Source organism: Cetorhinus maximus, unplaced genomic scaffold (assembly GCF_964194155.1).
Source record: "Cetorhinus maximus unplaced genomic scaffold, sCetMax3.hap1.1 HAP1_SCAFFOLD_650, whole genome shotgun sequence".
NCBI classification, from domain to species: domain Eukaryota; kingdom Metazoa; phylum Chordata; class Chondrichthyes; order Lamniformes; family Cetorhinidae; genus Cetorhinus; species Cetorhinus maximus.
Genome location: NW_027596592.1, coordinates 105985 through 126661, shown reverse-complemented (window position 1 = coordinate 126661; position 20677 = coordinate 105985). Strand labels below are relative to the sequence as shown.

General features: G+C 45.3%; 1 protein-coding gene across 1 annotated transcript in view; it reads left to right on the top strand.

Moving 5' to 3' along the window:
* Nucleotides 1–735: 735 nt before the first annotated feature.
* Nucleotides 736–20677, top strand: part of LOC144674387 (uncharacterized) — a 47765-nt gene continuing 27823 nt past the window's right edge. Inside the window, 5 exon segments of the mRNA XM_078535784.1 lie at nucleotides 736–924; nucleotides 1330–2203; nucleotides 6106–7455; nucleotides 18148–18480; nucleotides 18482–18751. Coding sequence (XP_078391910.1) covers nucleotides 1623–2203; nucleotides 6106–7455; nucleotides 18148–18480; nucleotides 18482–18751 — 2534 coding nt within the window. The 5' untranslated portion in view covers nucleotides 736–924; nucleotides 1330–1622.

Sequence of the window (20677 nt, the reverse complement as noted above, 5' to 3'; positions counted from 1 at the left end):
GTTGCTGTGGTGGTGAACTCCTGCCCACAGCTGGTGTTTCCAGTTGCATCAATCATCAATTAGCTTCCCACTTGTCATGATTAATGTTGAGGGCTTTCATGTCTCATCTTTGAAGCATTGTGATTGTGCAATATGGAAAACATGTTTAACCTCTTTAAACCTGGTTCAGCACATCCCCTCCACACACATTACAACAAATTGTCTTTGAGATCAGTTTTTCCTTTACATTCTGTATTGTTCTGAATATTAACTTTATCCCTGACCTGTCCTAACCCTCCTGCCGGTTCATTTATTGAAACCAAGGACTCCCCTTGTTCAAATGGTGAATTCCCTGTCTGCCCAGTTATTTCTTTAAGTTTGTGCCTTGTTTCACCATGTTCCCACATTTCAGTAACAAATATTGAAATATTTGTTCCACACCCACAGGGTTTCATCTGTTTAAAGCCACAAGCAAGAAAGGTCCAGTTTTCTCCTGAAGTTTGAGGCAAATCATCTTCCAAAATGATGCAGAGTTTCAGCCAATGAGGGAGATCCTGGTTAGGCCCCGCCCCTCATTCACTCCAATTGGCTGGAGGGCCAGCCGCACCCCTTTGGTCCTGCAACCTCTTGCTATTGGTTCAGAGCTGCCGTCAATCACCCAGGCATTGTGATGGGAGCATGCGCAGTGTGGTTGCTGGACATCAGTGCGCAGGTGCAATCCCGCCTCGAGTTTGGAGCATGGGCAGTGTATGAGGGCGAAGGAAAGCTGCTTGTTTGTCAGGTCCGCAGCCGGTAAGATAAAGGGCGGAATTGCAGGAGAGATGCAGCCGGCGGGTGGACGGGCAGGTTTCGTAAACACTTTGAGCCGTTCTGAAGCCAGAATAACAAGCTACCGGTTCCTCGCTGGTATCTGTGGGCGGCAGTTGCCCCGATCCGCGTTCCTCGGTGAGAGGCCCGGATTAACGACCGCCATCTTGTGCAGCAGGGCGCATGCGCGGTCATCCCTGCCCCTGTCAGCAGGAGGAGAGAATATTGTGCATTTCTATCCTGGACTGACAGGGATGGACTTTGGAAAATGATTAATTCATTGATTTTATTGTCAGTCTGCAGACAGGAGCCGGAGAACTGAACCCAGGCAGAGGAGAGGGAGGGAGAAAACTGGGAGTGGAGGAAAGAAATGGTGGAGATGGGTTTGGATTTCAGCCCAGGGAGGAGGGAGAGTGTGTGGGACGGGAATTTACAACTTTGGGGGAACAAGAGAGAAAACAATATTCCATTAAAACTAGAATTGTCTGTTCTGAATTTCCATCCCGGACTGACAGTGATGATTTTTATAAACTCGTTTCCCAGAGTATTAGAAGGGAAGGATTTGCAGATGTGAAACTCAAACCAAACATCTTCTGACAGAGTCACTTGATTCACCAGGACCTGAATATTCTCAGACTTTGAATGTGGAAGGAGAAATGTTTGTCTGTTCTGTCAGTGGGGAAAGATACTGAACTTCAGTGTCACTGGATAAACACCGAGGCACACACACACACACCCAAGTGAGAGTGTTCAGTGAACTGACTGTGGAAAGAGCTTTAACCAGTTAAACAGCCTGAAAAAGCATCACATCGTTCACAGTTTGGAAAACCATACACATGTTCTGTGTCTGGACAAGGTTTCAACTAATCATTCAACCTGGAGAGACACAAGGACACCCACACTATGGAGAACTGTGGAAATGTGAGGACTGTGGGAAAGGATTCAGTTACCCATCCCTGCTGGAAAACCATCGACGCAGTCACACAGGGGAAAGGCCATTCACCTGCTCTGTGTGTGGGGAGGGATTTACTCAGTCATCTGGCCTTTTGTCACACCAGCGAATTCACACTGAGGAGAAGCTATTCAGCTGCACTTCCTGTGGAAAGAGGTTCAGGCACTCTTCAGCACTCACTGTACAACAATGCACCCAAATTGGGGAGAGGCCGTTCACCTGCTCCGAGTGTGGGAAGGGATTCACTCAGTCATTCCATCTTCTGACACACCAGCGAGTTCACACTGGAGAGAGGCTGTTCACTTGCACTTCCTGTGGAAAGAGTTTCAGACAGGCATCCTCCCTCATTTTACACCAGCGAGTTCACACTGCGGAGAGACCGTTCACATGCTCCGTTTGTGGGAAAGGATTCAGTCGGTCATCCAACCTCACTGCACACCAGCGAGTTCACACTAGGGAGAGGCTGTTCACTTGCTCGCTGTGTGGGAAGGGATTTGCAAAGTCTTTCAACCTGCTGACCACCAACGCACTCACATTGAGAAGAGGTTATTCAACTCTCGGTGTGTGGGAAGGGATTCACTCAGTCACGATGCCTCCTGAGACATCAGCAAGTTCATAAGTGACTGCAGGGGTTGGATCCTGCTGTTCTTGCTGCTTGTAAGCTTGTTTAATATTGATAGTCTGGCAATATTTTGTTTCTGCTGATGTTAACAACCCTATAACTGGCCGGAGTCTAATATTCTGAAGGTGTCACTGATTTTCAGGGCTGCAATGTCCCTTTTTAAAAGCACCATCTGTGATCCTTCCCCTTAATTTGAAAAACTTTCAGCAGGACCCCCTTGACAAAATTATGAACTTTTACTACAATCGTAAATTGATATTTGGTGAAAAATCTACAATTCAGTGTCTGAAAGATTCAACTGCAGGGATCTAAATATTTTTTTTCAATGCCAATGGGAAGAGGATAACCAGGGAAAGAGTAGGGCCCATTAGGGACCAATGGGCCTTGACATCTTGACCAACATTCAAGGCTATGGGCCAAGTGCTGGTAAATGGGATTAGGTAGGTAGGTCAGGTGTTTCTCACATGTTGATGCAGAATCGATGGGCCAAAGGGCCTCTTCTGCACTCTGTGATTCTGAGACGATTTCAGGTGTGACGGGAAAAATGCAGAGACACACAAACCCAGGTTAGAGCATTCCTGAAGAACTGTGTTCAGTTCTGGGCAACAAACATCAGGAAAGATAGAATGGCCTAGGAGGGAGTGTAGCACATATTTACCTGAGTGATCTGAGCTCCAAGGGTTAAGTTACAGAATGAGATTACACATAAGAGTCACAGAGTCATTATGGCACAGAGGAGGCCATTAGACTCATTGAGTCCATGCCAGCTATGTAGAGCAATCCAATCAGTCCCGTTCCCCTGCTCTATCCCCGTATCCTTGCAAGTTTATTTCCCTCATGCTTCTGTCCAATTTCCTTTTGAAATCACTACCATGTCCATTTCCACCCCCCTCATAGGCAGTAACCTCCAGGTCATCACCACTCACTGTGTAAAGATATTCTTCCTCACATCTCCCGCAGCTTTTACCCAAAATTTTAAACCTCTGTCCTTGAGTCCTTGTATGATCAGCTGATGGGAATAGCTTTTCTTTGTCCACCATATCTAAACCTGTCATAATCTCGTACACCTCTCCCAATCTCCCCTCAACCTCCTTTGCAGGAACCATTCTGGTAAATCTCCTCTGCACCTTCTCAATGACCTTCACATCCTCCCTAAAGTGAGGTGACCAGAACTGGATGCAATTCTCAAATTGTGGCCTAACCAGAGCTTTATAAAGAATTCAACATAACTTTCCTGTTTTTGTTCTCAATATCACTATTTATGAAGCTCAAGATCTAATCGGCTTTGCTAACCACTCTCGTAATACATTCTGTCACCTTCAGAGATCAAAGCCATGAAGCCCCAGGTCCCTCTGTCCCTGCTCACTCTTTAGAGCTGTGCCATGAATAATATTTTCCCTCTCCCTATTCCTCCTGATAAAATACATCACCTCACTGTGAGGGTTGTAATCCCTGGAATTTATAAGATTAAAAGCTGATTTGATCAAAGTTTTTGGGATATTGGAACTGACAGGATAGATAGAGAGGAACTATTTCCACTGGTTGGGGAATCTAGGACCAGTGGGCAGAGGCTAAACATAGAATCAGGTTCTAGCACCTTTTCAGGGAAAGGGTTCCAGATCAGAACAATTCTCTGTTGGTGCACTTCCCTGTTTTTGTACTCAGTACCTCTATTTATGAAGCCCAAGACCCCCATATGCTTCACTGATACCCCCTCAATCTGTCCTGCCACACGAAATTGGTTCCACAAATGGTTTAATCATCACTCGTACTCACAGAACCTACATAATGATACAAGATTTAAAATAGTTCCTGTAATATGTGCCCTGAACACCACACACCCGTCCCTAAGGTTATGTCATCCCATCTACAAGGACCTTGATGTTCGGATGATAAGGGAATTATCCAGGAATTTCATAAGTCAGAATGCAGGGAGAGAGATGGGTGGACTATGACCACCCAGTAGCCAAGACCCCGGTGTTAAGGCAGTTTTGGGAAAACACCGCGATCGTCCCTGTGATAGTGACACCAGTAAAAAGGGTGGAGGGAAGAGAGGGATCAGTGACTGGGCTGGAATAGGGGCCACGGCTGGCACGGCCGCTGGGAAGCACTTAGACATGGAGAATATTTGGGAACAGGACGAGGCTGTGAGGCAGCAATGGACAGGAATCTTCAGTAAAAGAAATAAAAGGCAGAGAGATGAAATCCTGGAACAACAAGAAGGAGTGAAATCCAGAAAAGAGATGGTGGACGGACGGATCGAGAGAAAAGGAACGGTCAGTGAGATCATTCAGCAGAATAAGATTGAGGTGAAAAGTCAGAACATGTCTAAAGCTGTTCCCTGTGTGATGTAAGGAGGGTTTTTATTGGATCAGATACAACAAGGCCAGGAGGACATTGAAAAGCAATAGAGAGTCCAACAATAGAGAGCCCAAAGGGTCTGGAGGGGGGAGAGTTAATAAACTCAGGGAATCACAGGCTGCACGAACCTCAAGTGTGACCCCAGACCCATTGTAAAGCAGTGAACAAATAAATCCCTGATTTTACTGAGACTCTTTTCCGTGTCGCAGCTCCTGTAAATACTGACGGGAAAGGGACTGGAATCTCAGGAGGCTCCAAACCGCTGACTGCTCGTGTGGAAGTGATCTCCAATCAGATTAACGTGCTTCTGCTGTGAGTATTCAATAAAGTGTCTGAACCTTTCATTGTGCTTCCTGTCCAGTATCCCCCTCATCCATGGACTTTCTGTTTTACCAACTGGGGGAAACAAAATGCCCGTTCACTGATTGGTCTCGATGGCGGCTGGTTTATCCAGAATGCCCTGTGGGTCAGAAGGTCCCCTATCAATGAGAACAGGAACCCAGAGCGCCAGCGTGGGGACCGGGCTGTGCTCTGAGGCAGGGGCACAGCTGGGCGATGTTACTGAGGTGGAAATGGGTGGTTTTAGTGATTTGTAGTCAGAAGCTCAGCTTGGGCTGAAACATGACAACAAGATTGTGAACAGTCTGGTTCAGCCTCAGAGACTGCAAGAGGGATGGAGTCGGTGGTTAGGGAGTGGAGACAATGGCTTTCATCTTCCCAACATTTAAATGGAGGAAATTTCTGCTCATCCAGTACTGGATGTCAGACAAGTTAGGACAGTGTGTGAGTTGGAGGTGATGGTGTTCATTGACACCTGTTACCTTCATACTTCTAGGTAGTGGATGTTGAGGGTTTGGGATATTCTGCCAAAGTTCTGGTTGAGCTGAAGATGTATTAAACACATCTTCACCCCCTGCACCTCTCACCTCTCTCTTTCATCCCATGGAGGCCAGAGTCTTGTGTAGACCCAGACCAGGTGACAGGTTCCATTCCCTGAAGGACATTAGTGAACCAGTTGGGTTTTTATGACAATCCAGCAGTTTTCGTGGTCACTTTTCCCTCGTGCCGGCCCCACAAATTACCAGATTCATTCAGCTCAATTTCACAACCTGCATTTGTGTTTTTGTGGATTCTCTCTCACACCTTTTTTTCTGTTTTAAATCAATTTCACAGGGTATTAGAAGGGGATGATTTGCAGTCGGGAAACAGAAACAAAACATCACAGCAGAATCTGACATTCGCTCGATTTATCATAACCTGAATATCATTTGATTTTGAACATGGAAGGAAAAAGTACCATTCACAGTGGAGAGAAATCGTACATGTGTTCTGTGTGTAGACGAGGCTTCAACCGATCATCTGGCCTGTCAAGACACCAGCGCAGCCACATCGGGGAGAAACCATGGAAATGTGGGGACTGGGGGAAGGGATTCAGATTCCCGTCAGAGCTGGAAGAGCATCGGCGGAGTCACACTGGGGAGAGGCCGTTCACCTGCTCAACGTGTGGGAAGGGGTTTACTCTTTCAAGCTACCTGCTGAGCCACCAGCGAGTTCACAGTGAAGAGAGACCTTTTAAATGCCCAGACTGTGGGAAGTGCTTTAAAAGTTCCTGCGAGCTGATGTCCCATCAACGTGTTCACACTGACGAGAGACCGTTCAGGTGCTCTCAATGCAGGACTGGGTTCTGGCGATCATTTCAACTCACTGTACACCAGCGAATTCACACTGGGGAGAAGCCATTCACCTGCCCTCAGTGTGGGAAGGGATTCACTCAGTCATCTCACCTGCTGACACACCAGCGAGTTCACACTGGGGAGAGGCCATTCACCTGCCCCCAGTGTGAGAAGGGATTCACTCAGTTATCTAGCCTGCTGACACACCAACGATTTCACACTGGGGAGAGGCCATTCACCTGCCCTCAGTGTGGGAAGAGATTCACTACCTCATCCAACCTGCTGGCACACCAACGAATTCACACTGGGGAGAAGCCATTCATCTGCCCTCAGTGTGGGAAGAGATTCACTACCTCATCCAACCTGCTGGCACACCAGCAAATTCACACTGGGGAGAGGCCATTCATCTGCCCTCAGTGTGGGAAGAGATTCACTACCTCATCCAACCTGCTGGCACACCAACGAATTCACACTGGGGAGAAGCCATTCATCTGCCCTCAGTGTGGGAAGGGATTCACTCAGTTATCTAGCCTGCTGACACACCAACGAATTCACACTGGGGAGAAGCCATTCACCTGCCCTCAGTGTGGGAAGGGATTCACTCAGTCATCTCACCTGCTGACACACCAGCGAGTTCACACTGGGGAGAGGCCATTCACCTGCCCTCAGTGTGGGAAGGGATTCACTCAGTCATCTCACCTGCTGACACACCAGCGAGTTCACACTGGGGAGAGGCCATTCACCTGCCCTCAGTGTGGGAAGAGATTCACTACCTCATCCAACCTGCTGACACACCAACGAATTCACACTGGGGAGAGGCCATTCACTTGCCTCCAGTGTGGGAAGGCATTTATTAATTCATCCCACCTGCTGACACACCAACGAATTCACACTGGGGAGAGACCATTCACCTGCCCCCATTGTGGGAAGGGATTCACTACCTCATCCAAGCTGCTGACACACCAACGAATTCACAATGGGGAGAGGCCATTCATCTGCCCCCATTGTGGGAAAGGATTCACTACCTCATCCAACCTGCTGACACACCAGCGAGTTCACAAGTAACTAAAGTGGTGGGATTTTGCTGGTAATCACATCCAGGACCGAACCATGTTCATTGGGATCTGTTTCTGCTGATGTTAATAAACTACAGACCACTTAGGGGGGCTAGTATTCTGGATAAATATCAAATAAATTAGTTTTGTGTTAAAAGACACAATGTGTTGAACCTTTTTAATATCTCTAACACAAGTTCATTCCTTTTGAAATGCTCTCCCTCCATCCTCACCCCCAACAACTGGTGTGAGGATCTCATGGAGCTTCTTTATCAATAAGATTGAGACAATCGGATCAGCTGCCTCTGTTGCTTCCCTCCTTTCCACTCGCCCTCCCTAGAGTTCCCCATTACCCGAGCTCTGAACTCTCATCTTTCTGTTTTTTCCCTTCCATCTCCCCTCATGCCCTCTCAGAGTTCATCTTGTCCATGAAATTCACCTCTTGCTCTATTGACCCTACACCCACTAAACTACTGATCAATCAACTTCCCCATTTTCACTGAATATGTCAACAGTTTTCTCTCTCAAGTACTGTCCATCTCTCCTTCAAATCTGCCATCATTATACCCATAGAACCATAGAAAAGTTACAGCACCGGAGGCCATTCGGCCCATCTTGTCCATGCCAGCCCGAGGACACCCAGGTGCTCTTTCTAATCCCACCTTCCTGCACCTGGCCCATAGCTCTGTAGCTTACAGCACTTAAGGTGCAGATCCAAGTACTTTTTAAAAGAGTTTAGAGTTCCTGCCTCTACCACCAACGTGGTCAGCGAATTCCAGACACCCACTGCCCTCTGCGTAAAAAAGTTCTTCCTCATGTCCCCCCTATACCTTCTGCCACTTATCTTGAATCTATGTCCCCTGGTTTTAGAATTCTCCACCAAGGGAAACAATTTTATCCTGTCCACTCTATCTATTCCCCTCATCATTTTGTACACCTCAATCAAGTCACCTCTCAGCCTTCTTTGTTTAAGGAAAATAACCCCAACCTATCCAATCTCTCCTCGTAGCTACACTTTTCTAACCCTGGCAACATTCTTGTAAACCTCCTCTGCACTCTCTCCAGAGTTATTATGTCCTTCCTGTAATGTGGTGACCAGAACTGCACACAATACTCCAGTTGTGGCCTCACCAGTGTTTTATACAATTCCAACATTATATCCTTACTTTTATATTCTATACCTCTGCCAATGAAGGAGAGCATTCCATATGCCTTCTTTACAACCTTGTCTACCTGAACTGCTGCCTTCAGGGACCTGTGTACTTGTAGGCCAAGATCTCTCACTTCATCTACCCCTCTTAGTATATTCCCATTTATTGTGTAATCCCTGTAACTGTTTGACCTCCCTAAATGTATGACCTCACACTTCTCTATGTTAAAATCCATCTGCCACTTTACCGCCCACTGCACCAACCCATCTATATCGTTTTGGAGATTATGGCTATCCTCTACACTATGCACTGCTTGGCCAATCTTTATGTCATCGGCAAATTTCCCAATCTTTCCCCCCACGTTCACATCCAAATCGTTAATATATAACACAAACAGCAAGGGTCCCAACACTGAGCCCTGTGGAACACCACATGAGACAACTTTCCATTCACAAGGGCATCCATTGACCATTACCCTTTGTTTCCTGTTACAAAGCCAACCTTTTATCCAGTTTGCCACATTACCCTGAATCCCATGGGCTTTTACTTTCCTGACCAGTCTGCCATGTGGGACCTTGTCAAATGCCTTGCTAAAATCCATGTACACAACATCCACTGCACTACCTTCATCAACCCTTCTTGTCACTTCCTCAAAAAATTCAATCAAATTTGTGAGGCAAGACCTTCCTTTAACAAATCTATGCTGACCATCCCTGACTGGTCCATACCTTTCCACCTGACAGTTAATCCAATCTCTCAGGATTGATTCTACTAATTTGCTCACTGCTGATGTAGGACTAACTGGCCTATAATTGTTTGGCATTTCCTTTGATCCCTTTTTAAACAATGGAACTACATTTGCATTTCTCCAGTACCTCCCCTGCATCTAGTGAAGATTGGAAAATCAACCTCAGAGCATCTGCTATCTTCTCCCTGACTTCCTTCAGCAGACTCGGAAACAATCCATCTGGCCCTCGTGACTTATCAGCTTTCAAGGATTTCAACCCTTCGAGTACTTCCTCTCTATGACTATCCCGTCCAATATCTCGCAGTGTTCGTCCTGGACTACTCTATCTACATCCTCCCTTTCCTTTGTAAACACGGAGACAAAATATTCATTCAAAACCCTTCCCACAGCCTCTGCATCCACACACAAGTTTCCATCTTCATCTCTGATAGGTCCCACTTTTTCCTTAACTAACCTTTTAGCATTAATGTATTGGTAAAACATCTTTGGGTTATCTTTAACTTTACTTGCTAATCTTTTTTCATGCCTTCTCTTTGATTTCCTTATTTCCTTTTTTACTTCGTCTAGGCTATCTGCAGTGCTTACTTCTTTGTGCCTATTGTACACTTCCTTTTTCTGTTTGATCTTCCCCTGTATTCCCCTAGACAACCAGGGTGGTCTAGATTTGGCAGTACCACTCTTATTTTTGTAGGGGACATGTCTACTTTGTACAATTAGGATCTCGCTTTTTAGTGCTTCCCACTGGTTTTCCACTGTTTTATCCTCCAGCAGTGCTGTTCAGTCCACCTCAACCAAGTCCCTTCTCATTTCTGCAAAACTTGCCTTCCCCCAGTTCAAGACTTTTGCTCCTGCCTTATCTCTGTATCTCTGTTCTTTTCCATGGTAATGCTAAATCTAACTGAATTGTGATCACTGTCCCTGATATGGTCACCAACTGTCACTTCACCCACTTGCCCTTCTTCATTCCCCAAGACTAAGTCTAGAATTGCATCTCCTCTCATTGGGTTTATCACTAATTGGTTAAAAAAAATTTCTTGGACACATTGCATGAAGTTTTCTCCCTCAGTTCCCATTATATTGTTTGAATCCCAGTTGATATTAGGATAATTGAAGTCTCCGACTATTATTGCCCTCTTGTTCTTACAAGCAGAAATTTGCCTACATATTTGTTCTTCTATCTCCCTTTCACTATTTGGGGGTCTGTAGTATACTCCCAGTAGTGTGACTGCCCCTTTTTTATTTCTAAGCTCAATCCATAAAGCCTCGTTTGTTGATCCATTAAGTGTTTCATCCCTTCTCACAATTGGAATTGATTCATTAACCATTAGTGCTACCTGCACCCCTCCCCCATCCTTTTTTAATCTCTTACTCTATCGTGTCTGAAGACTCTATAACCAGGGATATTAAGCTGCCAGCTTTGTCCCTCCTTTAGCCAGGTCTCCGTTATAGCAATGACATCCTGCTGCCATGTGTCTACCTGTGCCCTTAACTCATCTACCTTGTTTGTAATACTCCTTGCATTGAAGTTTAAACAGTTTAACCCCGTCAATTTCCCTTGCTGGACACTTTGTAAACTTTGCTTCTCCTGTAACTCCATGTCTATCACAACGTCCCTAGCTAATGTTCTACCTCCACTTTTCTGATCTGAATCTGACCTATCTGATCCTACTCCTGGGATCCCATCCCCCTGCCACACTAGTTTAAATACTCCCCAACAGAACTAGCAAAAGCTCCCACAAGGACACTAGTCCCAGCTCTGCCTGGGTGCAGCCTGTCCGGTTTATACACGTCCCACCTTCCCCAGAACCAGTCCCAGTGCCTCAAGAATCTGAATCCCTCCCAACTACACCATCTCTCCAGCCACGTATTCATTTGGCCTATCCTCTTATTCCTGCTCTTGCTAGCAGGTGGAACAGGGAGTTATCCTGAGATTACTACATTTGAGGTCTTATTTTTAAATTTATTTCCGAGCTCCCTAGATTCTGCTTTCAGGCCCTCATCCCTCTTATTACCTATGTTGTTGGTACCAATGTGTACCACGACCACTGGCTGTTTACCTTCCCTCCCCAGAATGTCCCGCAGCCGCTCTGTAACATCCTGGACCCTGGCACCAGGGAGGCAACATACCATTCTTGATTCACGTTTGCGGTCACAGAAACGTCTGTCTGTGCCCCTAACTATTGAATCCCCTATCACAATAGCCCTGCCACTTGTTTTCCTCCTGCCCCTCTGAGCAGCAGAGCCACCCACGGTGCCATGAACTTGGCTGTTGCTGCTTTCCCCCGAGAGGCCATCCCCCCCAACAGTATCCAAAGCGGTATATCTGTTAGAGAGGGGGATGACCACAGGGGACTCCTGCACTACCTTCCTGAGTCTTTTACTGTTCCTGATGGTCATTCTGCCTGTGTAATCTTCACCTGCGGTGTGACCACCTCGCTAACCGTGCCATCCATGACTTGCTCAGCATCGCGGATGCTCCACAATGAGTCCACCCGCAGCTCCAGCTCTGAAACCCGATTCGCTAGAAGCTGCATTTGGACACACCTTCCTCACACATGGTCGCCATGGACGCTGGAAGCGTCCCTCATTTCCCACATCCTGCAGGAGTCTCAAAAAGAAAATCCTTGGCCCCACTCTCCTTCCATCTACTGCCCCATCTACAGCCTCTCTGTCCTCTCCAAAGTCCTTGAACGTGTTGCCACCTCCCAAATTCCTGCCCATCTTTCCCAGAACGCCATGTCTGAATCCCTCCAATCATGTTTCTGCCCCTGCCACAGGACTGAAACAGCTCTTATCAAAGTGACAAATGACATCCTATGTGACTGTGACAAAGATAAACTCTCCCTTCTCGTCCTCGACCTGTCTGCAGCATTTGATGTTGACCACATCATTCTGCACCTTCACCTCTCCCCTGTCCCCTGGGTGGGGCTGCTCTCTCCTGGTTCCATTTTTCTCTTTCTAATCATAGCCAGAGTATCACTCACAATGTCTTTCCTTTCAACTCACACAGTTACCTCTCGTGTCCCCAAAGGCCTCCTCTTATTTCTCATTAACCTGTTCCAATCAATGACATCATCTGAAAACACTGCCACTTATCACATTTACACTAACAGCTCCCAGCTCTGCCTCACCACCACGTCTCTCGACTTCTCCACTCTTCGTAAATTATCAGACTGTTTGGTGGATGTGTAGAAATTTCCACCAGTTAAATACTGGCAAGTCATTGTTTGAATGGCTGGTAGAAGCAGATTTAGTCATAACTTTCAAAAGTGATTTGGATTTTAATTTAATAAGGAAAGATTTAGAGGGCGATTGGAAAAGAGCAGGGGAGTGGGACAGAATGGTAACATTTTCAGGGACGGTACAGGCACAATGGGCTGAATGGCCACCATCCCTGCTCCATGATTCTATCATCATGTTTATTATGAATCATTATATTATTATAGATGACAGGATCTCCTAACAGTACAGCAGAGAAGGAGGCTGGTTGGCCTATTGAATCTGTGCTGACAAATTCGACGAGCTATCCAGTTAGTCCCACTCCCCCATTCTTTACTCATCCCTGCATCATTTCTCCTTCAAATATTTATCCAATTCCTGTTTGAAGGTTACTCTCGAACCTGTATCCATCAGATAGTGAATTCCAAATTCTTAACACTTGTTACTGAAAAGATTTCCTCATGATGCTAGTGTAAAAGCAAAATATTGCGGATGCTGGATATCTGAAATAAAAACAGAAAATGCTGATCAAACTCAGCAGGTCTGACACCACCTGTGGAGAGAGACAGAGTTAACAATTCGATTCCGTATGACTCTCCTTCATTGCACAATACCAAATATAGGATAGCCTGTTCCCTAGTCGGTTCCTCGACATTCTGGTCTAAAAGACATCTTGTATACTCCAGGAATTCATCCACCACAGTATTATTGCTAATTTGGTTTGCCCAGTCTATATGCAGCTTAAAGTCACCCATGATTATCGTAGCACCCTTTTTACATACATCTCTAATTTCCTGTTTAACACTGCCCCCTACCTTATCACTACCGTTTGGAGGCTTATAGACAACTCCCACTAATGTTTTCTGCCCTTTGTTGTTTCTTAGCTCCACCCGACTGATTCTAGATCTAGATTTTCTGAGCCAATATCCTCTCTCACTACTGCACCGATTTCATCCTTAACTAACAATGCTTTTTGCTTGTCTGTCCTAAATATCGAGTACCCTTGGATATTCAGTTCCCAGCCTCGGTCACCCTGCAGCCATGTCTCTGTAATCACAGTCATGTCGTACCCGTTTACATTTATTTGCACTGTTAATCCATCTACCTTATTGCGAATGCTCCATGCATTCAGATACAGTGCTTTTAGACTTGTCTTTTTAACATTTTTTATACATCTCTTTTTGTACTATGGTCCTATTTGCTGCTAGCCCTTGTTTCCTCTGCCTTCCACTTTTGCTTTCTACTTTTCTATCTTTCATTCCTATCTTTGTTTCCCTTTCTTGTGTCTCCTCACTCAGTTTCCCATTCCCCTGCCAGTCTAGTTTAAACCCTCCCCCACAGTACTAGCAAATACCCCTGTGAGGATACTGGTCCTGGTCCTGCTGGGGTGCAACCCAATCAGCTTTTACATGTCCCATCGTTCCCAGAATCAATCTCCATGCCTCAGGAATCTAAATCCCTCCCTCCTACATCATCTCTCCAGCCATGCATTCATCCAGTCTATTCTCCTATTCCTGATCTCGCTCGCACATGGTGCTGGATTCCCCATACCTAGTTGCCCTTGAGAAGGTGGAACTGCAGCAGTCCATGTGGTGTAGGTACACCCACAGTGCTGTTAGGAAGGGAGCTCCAGGATTTTGATCCAGCAACTGAAGGAATGGCGATATATTTCCAAGTCAGGATGGTGAGTGGTTTGGAGGCAAACTTCCAGGGGGTCGTGTTCCCATCTATCTGCTGCCCTTGTCCATCGAGATGTCGTGGGTTCAGAAGGTGCTGTCGAAGGAGCCTTGGTGAGTTCCTGCAGTGCATCTTGTAGATGGTACACACAGCTGCCTCTGTTTGTTGCTGGTGGAGGGAGTGAATGTTTGTGAATGGGGTGCCAATCAAGTGGGCTAATTTGTCCTGGATGGTGTCAACTTTCCTGAGTGTTGTTGGAGCTGCACCCATCCAGGCAAGTGGAGAATATTCCATCACACTCTTGACTTGTGCCTTGTAGATGGTGGACAGGCTTTGGAGAGTCAGGAGGTGAGTTATTTGCGGCAGAATTCCCAGCCTCTGACCTGCTCTTGGAGCCACAGTATTTATATGGCTGGTCCAGTTCTGTTTCTGCTCAATGGTAACCCCCAGGATGTTGATAGTGGGGGATTTAGTGAAGGTAATGCCACTGAATGTCAAGGGGTGATGGGTAGATTCTCCCTTGCTGGAGATAGTAATTGACTGGCACTTGTGTGTTGCGAATGTTACTTGGCACCTGTCAGTACAAGCCTGGATATTGTCCAGGTCTTGCTGCATTTAGACATGCATCGCTTCAGTAGCTGAGGAGTCGTGAATGGTGCTGAACATTGTGCAATCACCAGTGAACATCCCCACTTCTGACCTTATGATGGGAGGAAGGTCATTGCTGAAACAGCTGAAGATGGTTGGGCCTAGGACAATACCCTGAGGAACTCCTGCAGTAATGTCGTGGAAATGAGGTGATTGACCTCCAACAACCACAACCATCTTCCGTTGTGCTAGGTATGAATCCAACCATTATAGAGTTTCCCCCCTGATTCCCACTGACTCCAGTGTTGCGAAAGCTCTTTGATGCCACACTTGGTCAAATGTTGCCTGGCAGTCACTCTCACCTCACCTCGGGAGTTCAGCTCTTTTGTCCATTTTGAACCACAGCTGTAATGAGGTCAGGAGCCGAGTTACCCTGGCATTAGTGAGAAGGTGTTATTTCTAAGCAAGTGCCACTTGATACAGAAACAGGCCCAATCTCGATGTGGTGATGAAAATTTTTGTTCACAAATTAAGCTTTGAGTGACACTGTTACAACCCATAATTTTCCATGAATCAGAATGTGCCCCATCAGTGACCACAGGAGCCCAGTGCGATTACTCAGCACTCGGTTGCACTCTGAGCATGTGCAGTACAAGTGGTGGATGTGGAACATGCTGATCAAGAGCCAGTAGGAGATGTCACTGAATTACAGAAAATATCAAATCCAGAAAGAAAGCATTCTGTTCAACCAGTAGGAGATGACACTGAATTACAGAGAATATCGAGTCCAGAAACAGAGCTTTCTGTTCAACTGACCTGTGCTGGAGTTTATGTTTTGCATAGACACATTCCATTTCATCTACCTCAAGTCAGTTTTTCAGCATATCTTTCTTGACACAGGTACCAGCACTGAATTAAAAGCAAAATACTGTGGATACTGGAAATCTGAAATAAAAACGGAAAGTGATGGAATAACTCAGCAGGTTGTTTCCACCAGTTTGTACCAGCATTGATCTTTGTGAATTTCAACTTCGACCTTTTTCCAATCTGCCATTGCAGGTGGAGGTGGGGGTGAATTGCACAGATTGCATCATGGAGGAAGGTCCAGACATTCGGGTTTCTACATACTTTAAGTACCTATTGTGTGTATTGCGCTGTCATGAAAATATAATACTTTTCATAATATTATTTTGATATATTGTAAAGGTTGGTTAATAGTGGAGTTTGGATTAGTTTCTCTGTGTTGATGTGTGTGGTGGTGGGGGGGTGGGAGGGGGGGCGGGAGAATTTAATGGAATTGGAGACAGCTGGTCTGCAGCTTTTGAATGATCAAAAGGGAAGCTAGGTTTGAAATGCTAAATACACAAACCTGGCTGAAGTTTTAGAATGTGAGGTGCGAGGAACATTTGCATTTTTATATAAATTAGGTTAGTTTGAACTTCAAACAGATGGTAAGATGTTACACCTAGCCATAAGAAGCTAAGTCATACAGTGTTTATTTTTCCCAAATGTTACTGATAATATGAGTACTATGAAAAATTTATAATAAAGTTAAAAGTAAAGTTTCAAAGAAATATTGGGAATTGGAATTTACATTAAGAGAGAAGCATGTATAAAGGAGATGAGGTTATATGTAAGAGGGAAGGCATTCTAAGATCTAACACAAGTGTGAAAAGCCTCCAGCCTGTATGCATTTGCTGTCTACAGGAACTGAAGCTAAGAAAATTCACTTTGAATATCACTGCCCAAGGTTTTGTGTGCTTTACCAAGGTCTGTTAAACTTATGTTTTGTTTCACTGTTGCCTTAACAGAGGTGTAACTGGGAGCTAGATTAATTAGGGGAGTTAGGAGTTATTATAATCGTAATTTGTAGACCTATGAATGTGCTTAAAATCTTTTATTCTGTTAATGAATGTTTAATTTAGTTTTAAAAAAACTCTAATTGTGGGTGGACTTATTACTACTGAATTCAAGGCACGCATCTCGAGATAAAATACAAATTGCAAAACGGTAGTGGCAGCTGTTTCAGGTTTCGCTCTGTGATTTGAGCAGCTCGGCATTTACCATCCGCCGTGCCATAACAGCGCCCAGGGTCCCGATCTCGATTGGGAAGCCGATGCATTGAATTTTGTGTTCCCAAGTCAAGCTATCAATGGCGGATTATTTACCCAGAACAAACCGCGTTGCAGAAAGTCCCCTATCAATGACTATAGGAGTCCAGTGCGCAGGTGCAGTGTGGGTGTGCGCTATGAGCATGCTCAGTGTCAGTCATGGTGACAGAATGAGGAGGAGCGGACGGTTCGGGAGGCGGGAGGAGATTGTGAGCACAGGGTAGGAATGGAAACCGCGGCTGGACTGGGAACTGGATCAACTTCTGGGGTAGGCCCCAGGCCCCGTGTTTACCCCGCGGTGACAGGCCTGTGGGGGGGAGGGAGCGATGGAGCCGGCGGCTGGACGGGGAGGATTTGGAAACACTTTGTGGATCCGCAAACCCTGAGGAATAATTGTCAGCTCCTGGTTTGCAGCTGCGGGGCTTCTCCCTCCCGGGAACAGGCCCAGGTTAACGGCCGCCATCCTGGGTCAGCGAGTGGAGGATGGTTCACATCAGAGGATGGGGGAGGGAGCACAATAAATAAGACTTAATTTATAAAAAATAAATAAATTTGGGCTCAAATCAATGAGGATCTGATCTGTGTTTGGGAAACTGTTAACAAATGGCCCCTTGTAAAACATGATCTCCATTTGTAGAATTTATTAAAAGGATACAGAGAATTATCCAACACTTTATTTAGATTTCAGCCCAGGGAGGGGGGAGAGTGTGTGGGACGGGGATTTGCAGCTTTGGGGGAACAAGAGAGAAAAAATGTTCCATAGGAACTAAAATTAACTGTTCTTCATTTCTATGCCGTGCTTACAATGAGGACTTTTGAAATCTCTGCTTACAGGGGCATCAGAAGGGAGAATTTATACACTGGTAACTCAAACAAAACATCACATCAAGATCTAACAGAGTCACTTGATTCATCAGGAGCAGAATATCACTGGCCTTTGAATGTGGAAGGAGAAATGTTTGCCTGTTCTGACTGTAGAAAAAAAAAAATCACTCATCTATATGACTGGAAAAGCATCAAGACACACTCACACCGGTGAGAATGTTCCAGTGCACTGACTGTGCAAAGAGCTTTAGCTAGTTACACAACCTGAAAAAAAAATTACAGCATTTACAGTGGGATGTTATGAATTCCACGTACACATGTTTTCTGTGTGTCTGTGTGTGTATGGACAAGCATTCAACTGATCATCCAATCTGGAGAGACACAAGGGCACCCGCACCACGGAGAAACCATGGAAATGTGGGGACTGTGGAACTGGATTCATTTCCCCATCCCAGCTGGAAATTCATCGGCATATTCACACTGGGGAGAGGCCGTTCACCTGCACCGATTGTGGGAAGGGTTTCACGCAGTTATCAAATCTTCTGACACACCAGCGTGTTCACAGTGGCGTGAGGCTGTTCAGCTGTTCCGTGTGCGGGAAGGGATTCATGAGTTCATCTAACCTCGGGACCCACCAGCGAGTTCAGACTGGGGAGAGGCCGTTCACCTGCTCTGTGTGTGGGAAAGGCTTCACTCAGTCATCTGCTCTGCTGACACCAACTTGTTCACAGTGATCAGAGATTGTTTAAATGCTCTGACTGTGAGAAAAGTTTCAAAGGACCAATAAATCTGCTGAAACACCAGCGAGTTCACACTGGGGAGAGGCCGTTCACCTGCTATGTGTGTGGGAAGAGATTCACTCGGTCGCACAACCTGCACAGACACCAGCGAGTTCACACTGGGGAGAGGCCTTTCAACTGCCCCATCTGTGGGAAGGGATTCATTTTTTCATTTAACTTGAAGAGACACCAGAAGTTTCACATATGACAACAGGGGTTGAATTCTGCTGTTATTGCTGTTGTGAATCACATCCAGGTTTGAACTAGGTTCATTCTGATAACTGGGGTTGGATTTTCACTTTCTGATGGGGGTGGGAACCGGGACTTGTGCGATTTGAAAATTACTTTCCCGGTCGGAGGCACTGGATCCGCTGCCTCTGAGACAGTTTGTAATTTTCAAAGTGCCGGTGGAGGGGAGGAAACAGGAAACCCACTCACCACCAATTAACGGCCCCTTAATCTCATTAAAGAACTTGTTAAGGAGCCTGTCTGGAACAGAATGGGATTTTCAGTCTTCTGGATTCTAAATTGATTTATGGGGTACAGGTTGCAATAAATCCCCAATTGTGAATGAAATCATCAGGTTCTACAGGACTGAGCATCCGGCAGGAATGAACACTCTAAATGGTCATTTTAAAAAGATTTATTAACCACTAAAATGTGGAAAGGTAACAAGTTAGAAAGATAAAAATCAAGTTTCAATTAACAGTAAGAGGAGAATGTTTAACTTTAACAATTAAACAGACTTCTCACAACTTTCCTCGGTTGATCAGGCTGAAGACATGAAGTGAGGATAACCCTCCGTCATTTGATACACAGATAACATGCTAACAAAATGGCTTCTCGAAATCTTCATTTCTACACTTAAAAGATGCTGTAAGCCCACCTTAGCCAAGTTATTGGAAATGGCTAATTGGTCTATGGTTTGTCAATAATGTGACAAGAGTTAACTCCAGTGGTTTTAGCTAATTTGCCACATTGTCTTAAACTTAGGACAGTGCCTTCCTTTAAGCTATGTCTCTCATCTTGATGTTTTTTCAGGAGCCCATTCATTAAGACAGACTCAACAATCAAGGACAGTGTGTGTTCCTGATAGGGAGCAAGTCCGAGGCTTATCCCATTCCTTTCCCAGCTGTTACAGCACTTTAATTCTCTCATAAGAAGTGCTAATGGAGAAATATTGAGATAACATGAAGCGACTTCTAAGCAACTACCAATCATCTGTTGCCCGTCAATCACTGCTTCGTAATACTGTTTTGGGAAAGTTTGTTGGAAAAGGTTAAAATCATCAAAATGGCTTCTCATCTCAATGTTAGCAGAAAATTGTGTTTTGACATTGTTAGCTTATTACAATGAATATGACATGAAATGAACCTGAAAATGGTTGGGCTACACTAAAATCTAGTACCCAGGCTTACTTACAGGATGAAGTCAGATAGTCTGCTGCACGTTAGCGCACAGCTGTGGAGTTACCATAGATCGAAAGGAAGTTAATTTTCATCTGGTTTTTGTTTGTTGAATTTGAGGGATAGACTTGTTCCGGTTTGAGCGCTGTATCTTGATGTCCGTGCACACTTGTATTGTCTTTATTGTCCTGGTCATTTCATGAGCTGCTAGCTCCCCTTGGCAAAGCAGTAGCAAACCCCAAAATGGCTGCCTTTGCTGCTGGACAGGAAGCTCCCTGCCCCCGGAGGCACTTGGTGCCTCGGTCTGGATGCTGAGCTCACCTCCTGCCAAAACAGCTTATTTACATTTAAAAATAATGCTGCAAGAGCGATGCAGTTCAGGTGCAGATTGCGGACCCAGAATTCATCCAGTGTCAGGTTCCCAACCCTCTTTGAAAATCCAGCTCTTGGGGCTTTATTCCTCTTGATGTTAATAATCCCTGTAACAGGGCTGGAGTTTAATATTCTGGTTAAATGTCAAATAAATCACTTTGGCGTCAAACACACAGTGTGTGGAATATTTGTTTTCTTCAGGATAAGAGGAGACTAATTGAAATCTTGTTCTCGACTGTTCCATTTCTGGGCCTTTTCTCCTCTGTTAAAGAAAGATTTTTATTTCTGCAGAGCCTTTCATGACATCAGGATGTCCCAAAGCATTTTACAGCCAATGAAATTCCTTTGAAGT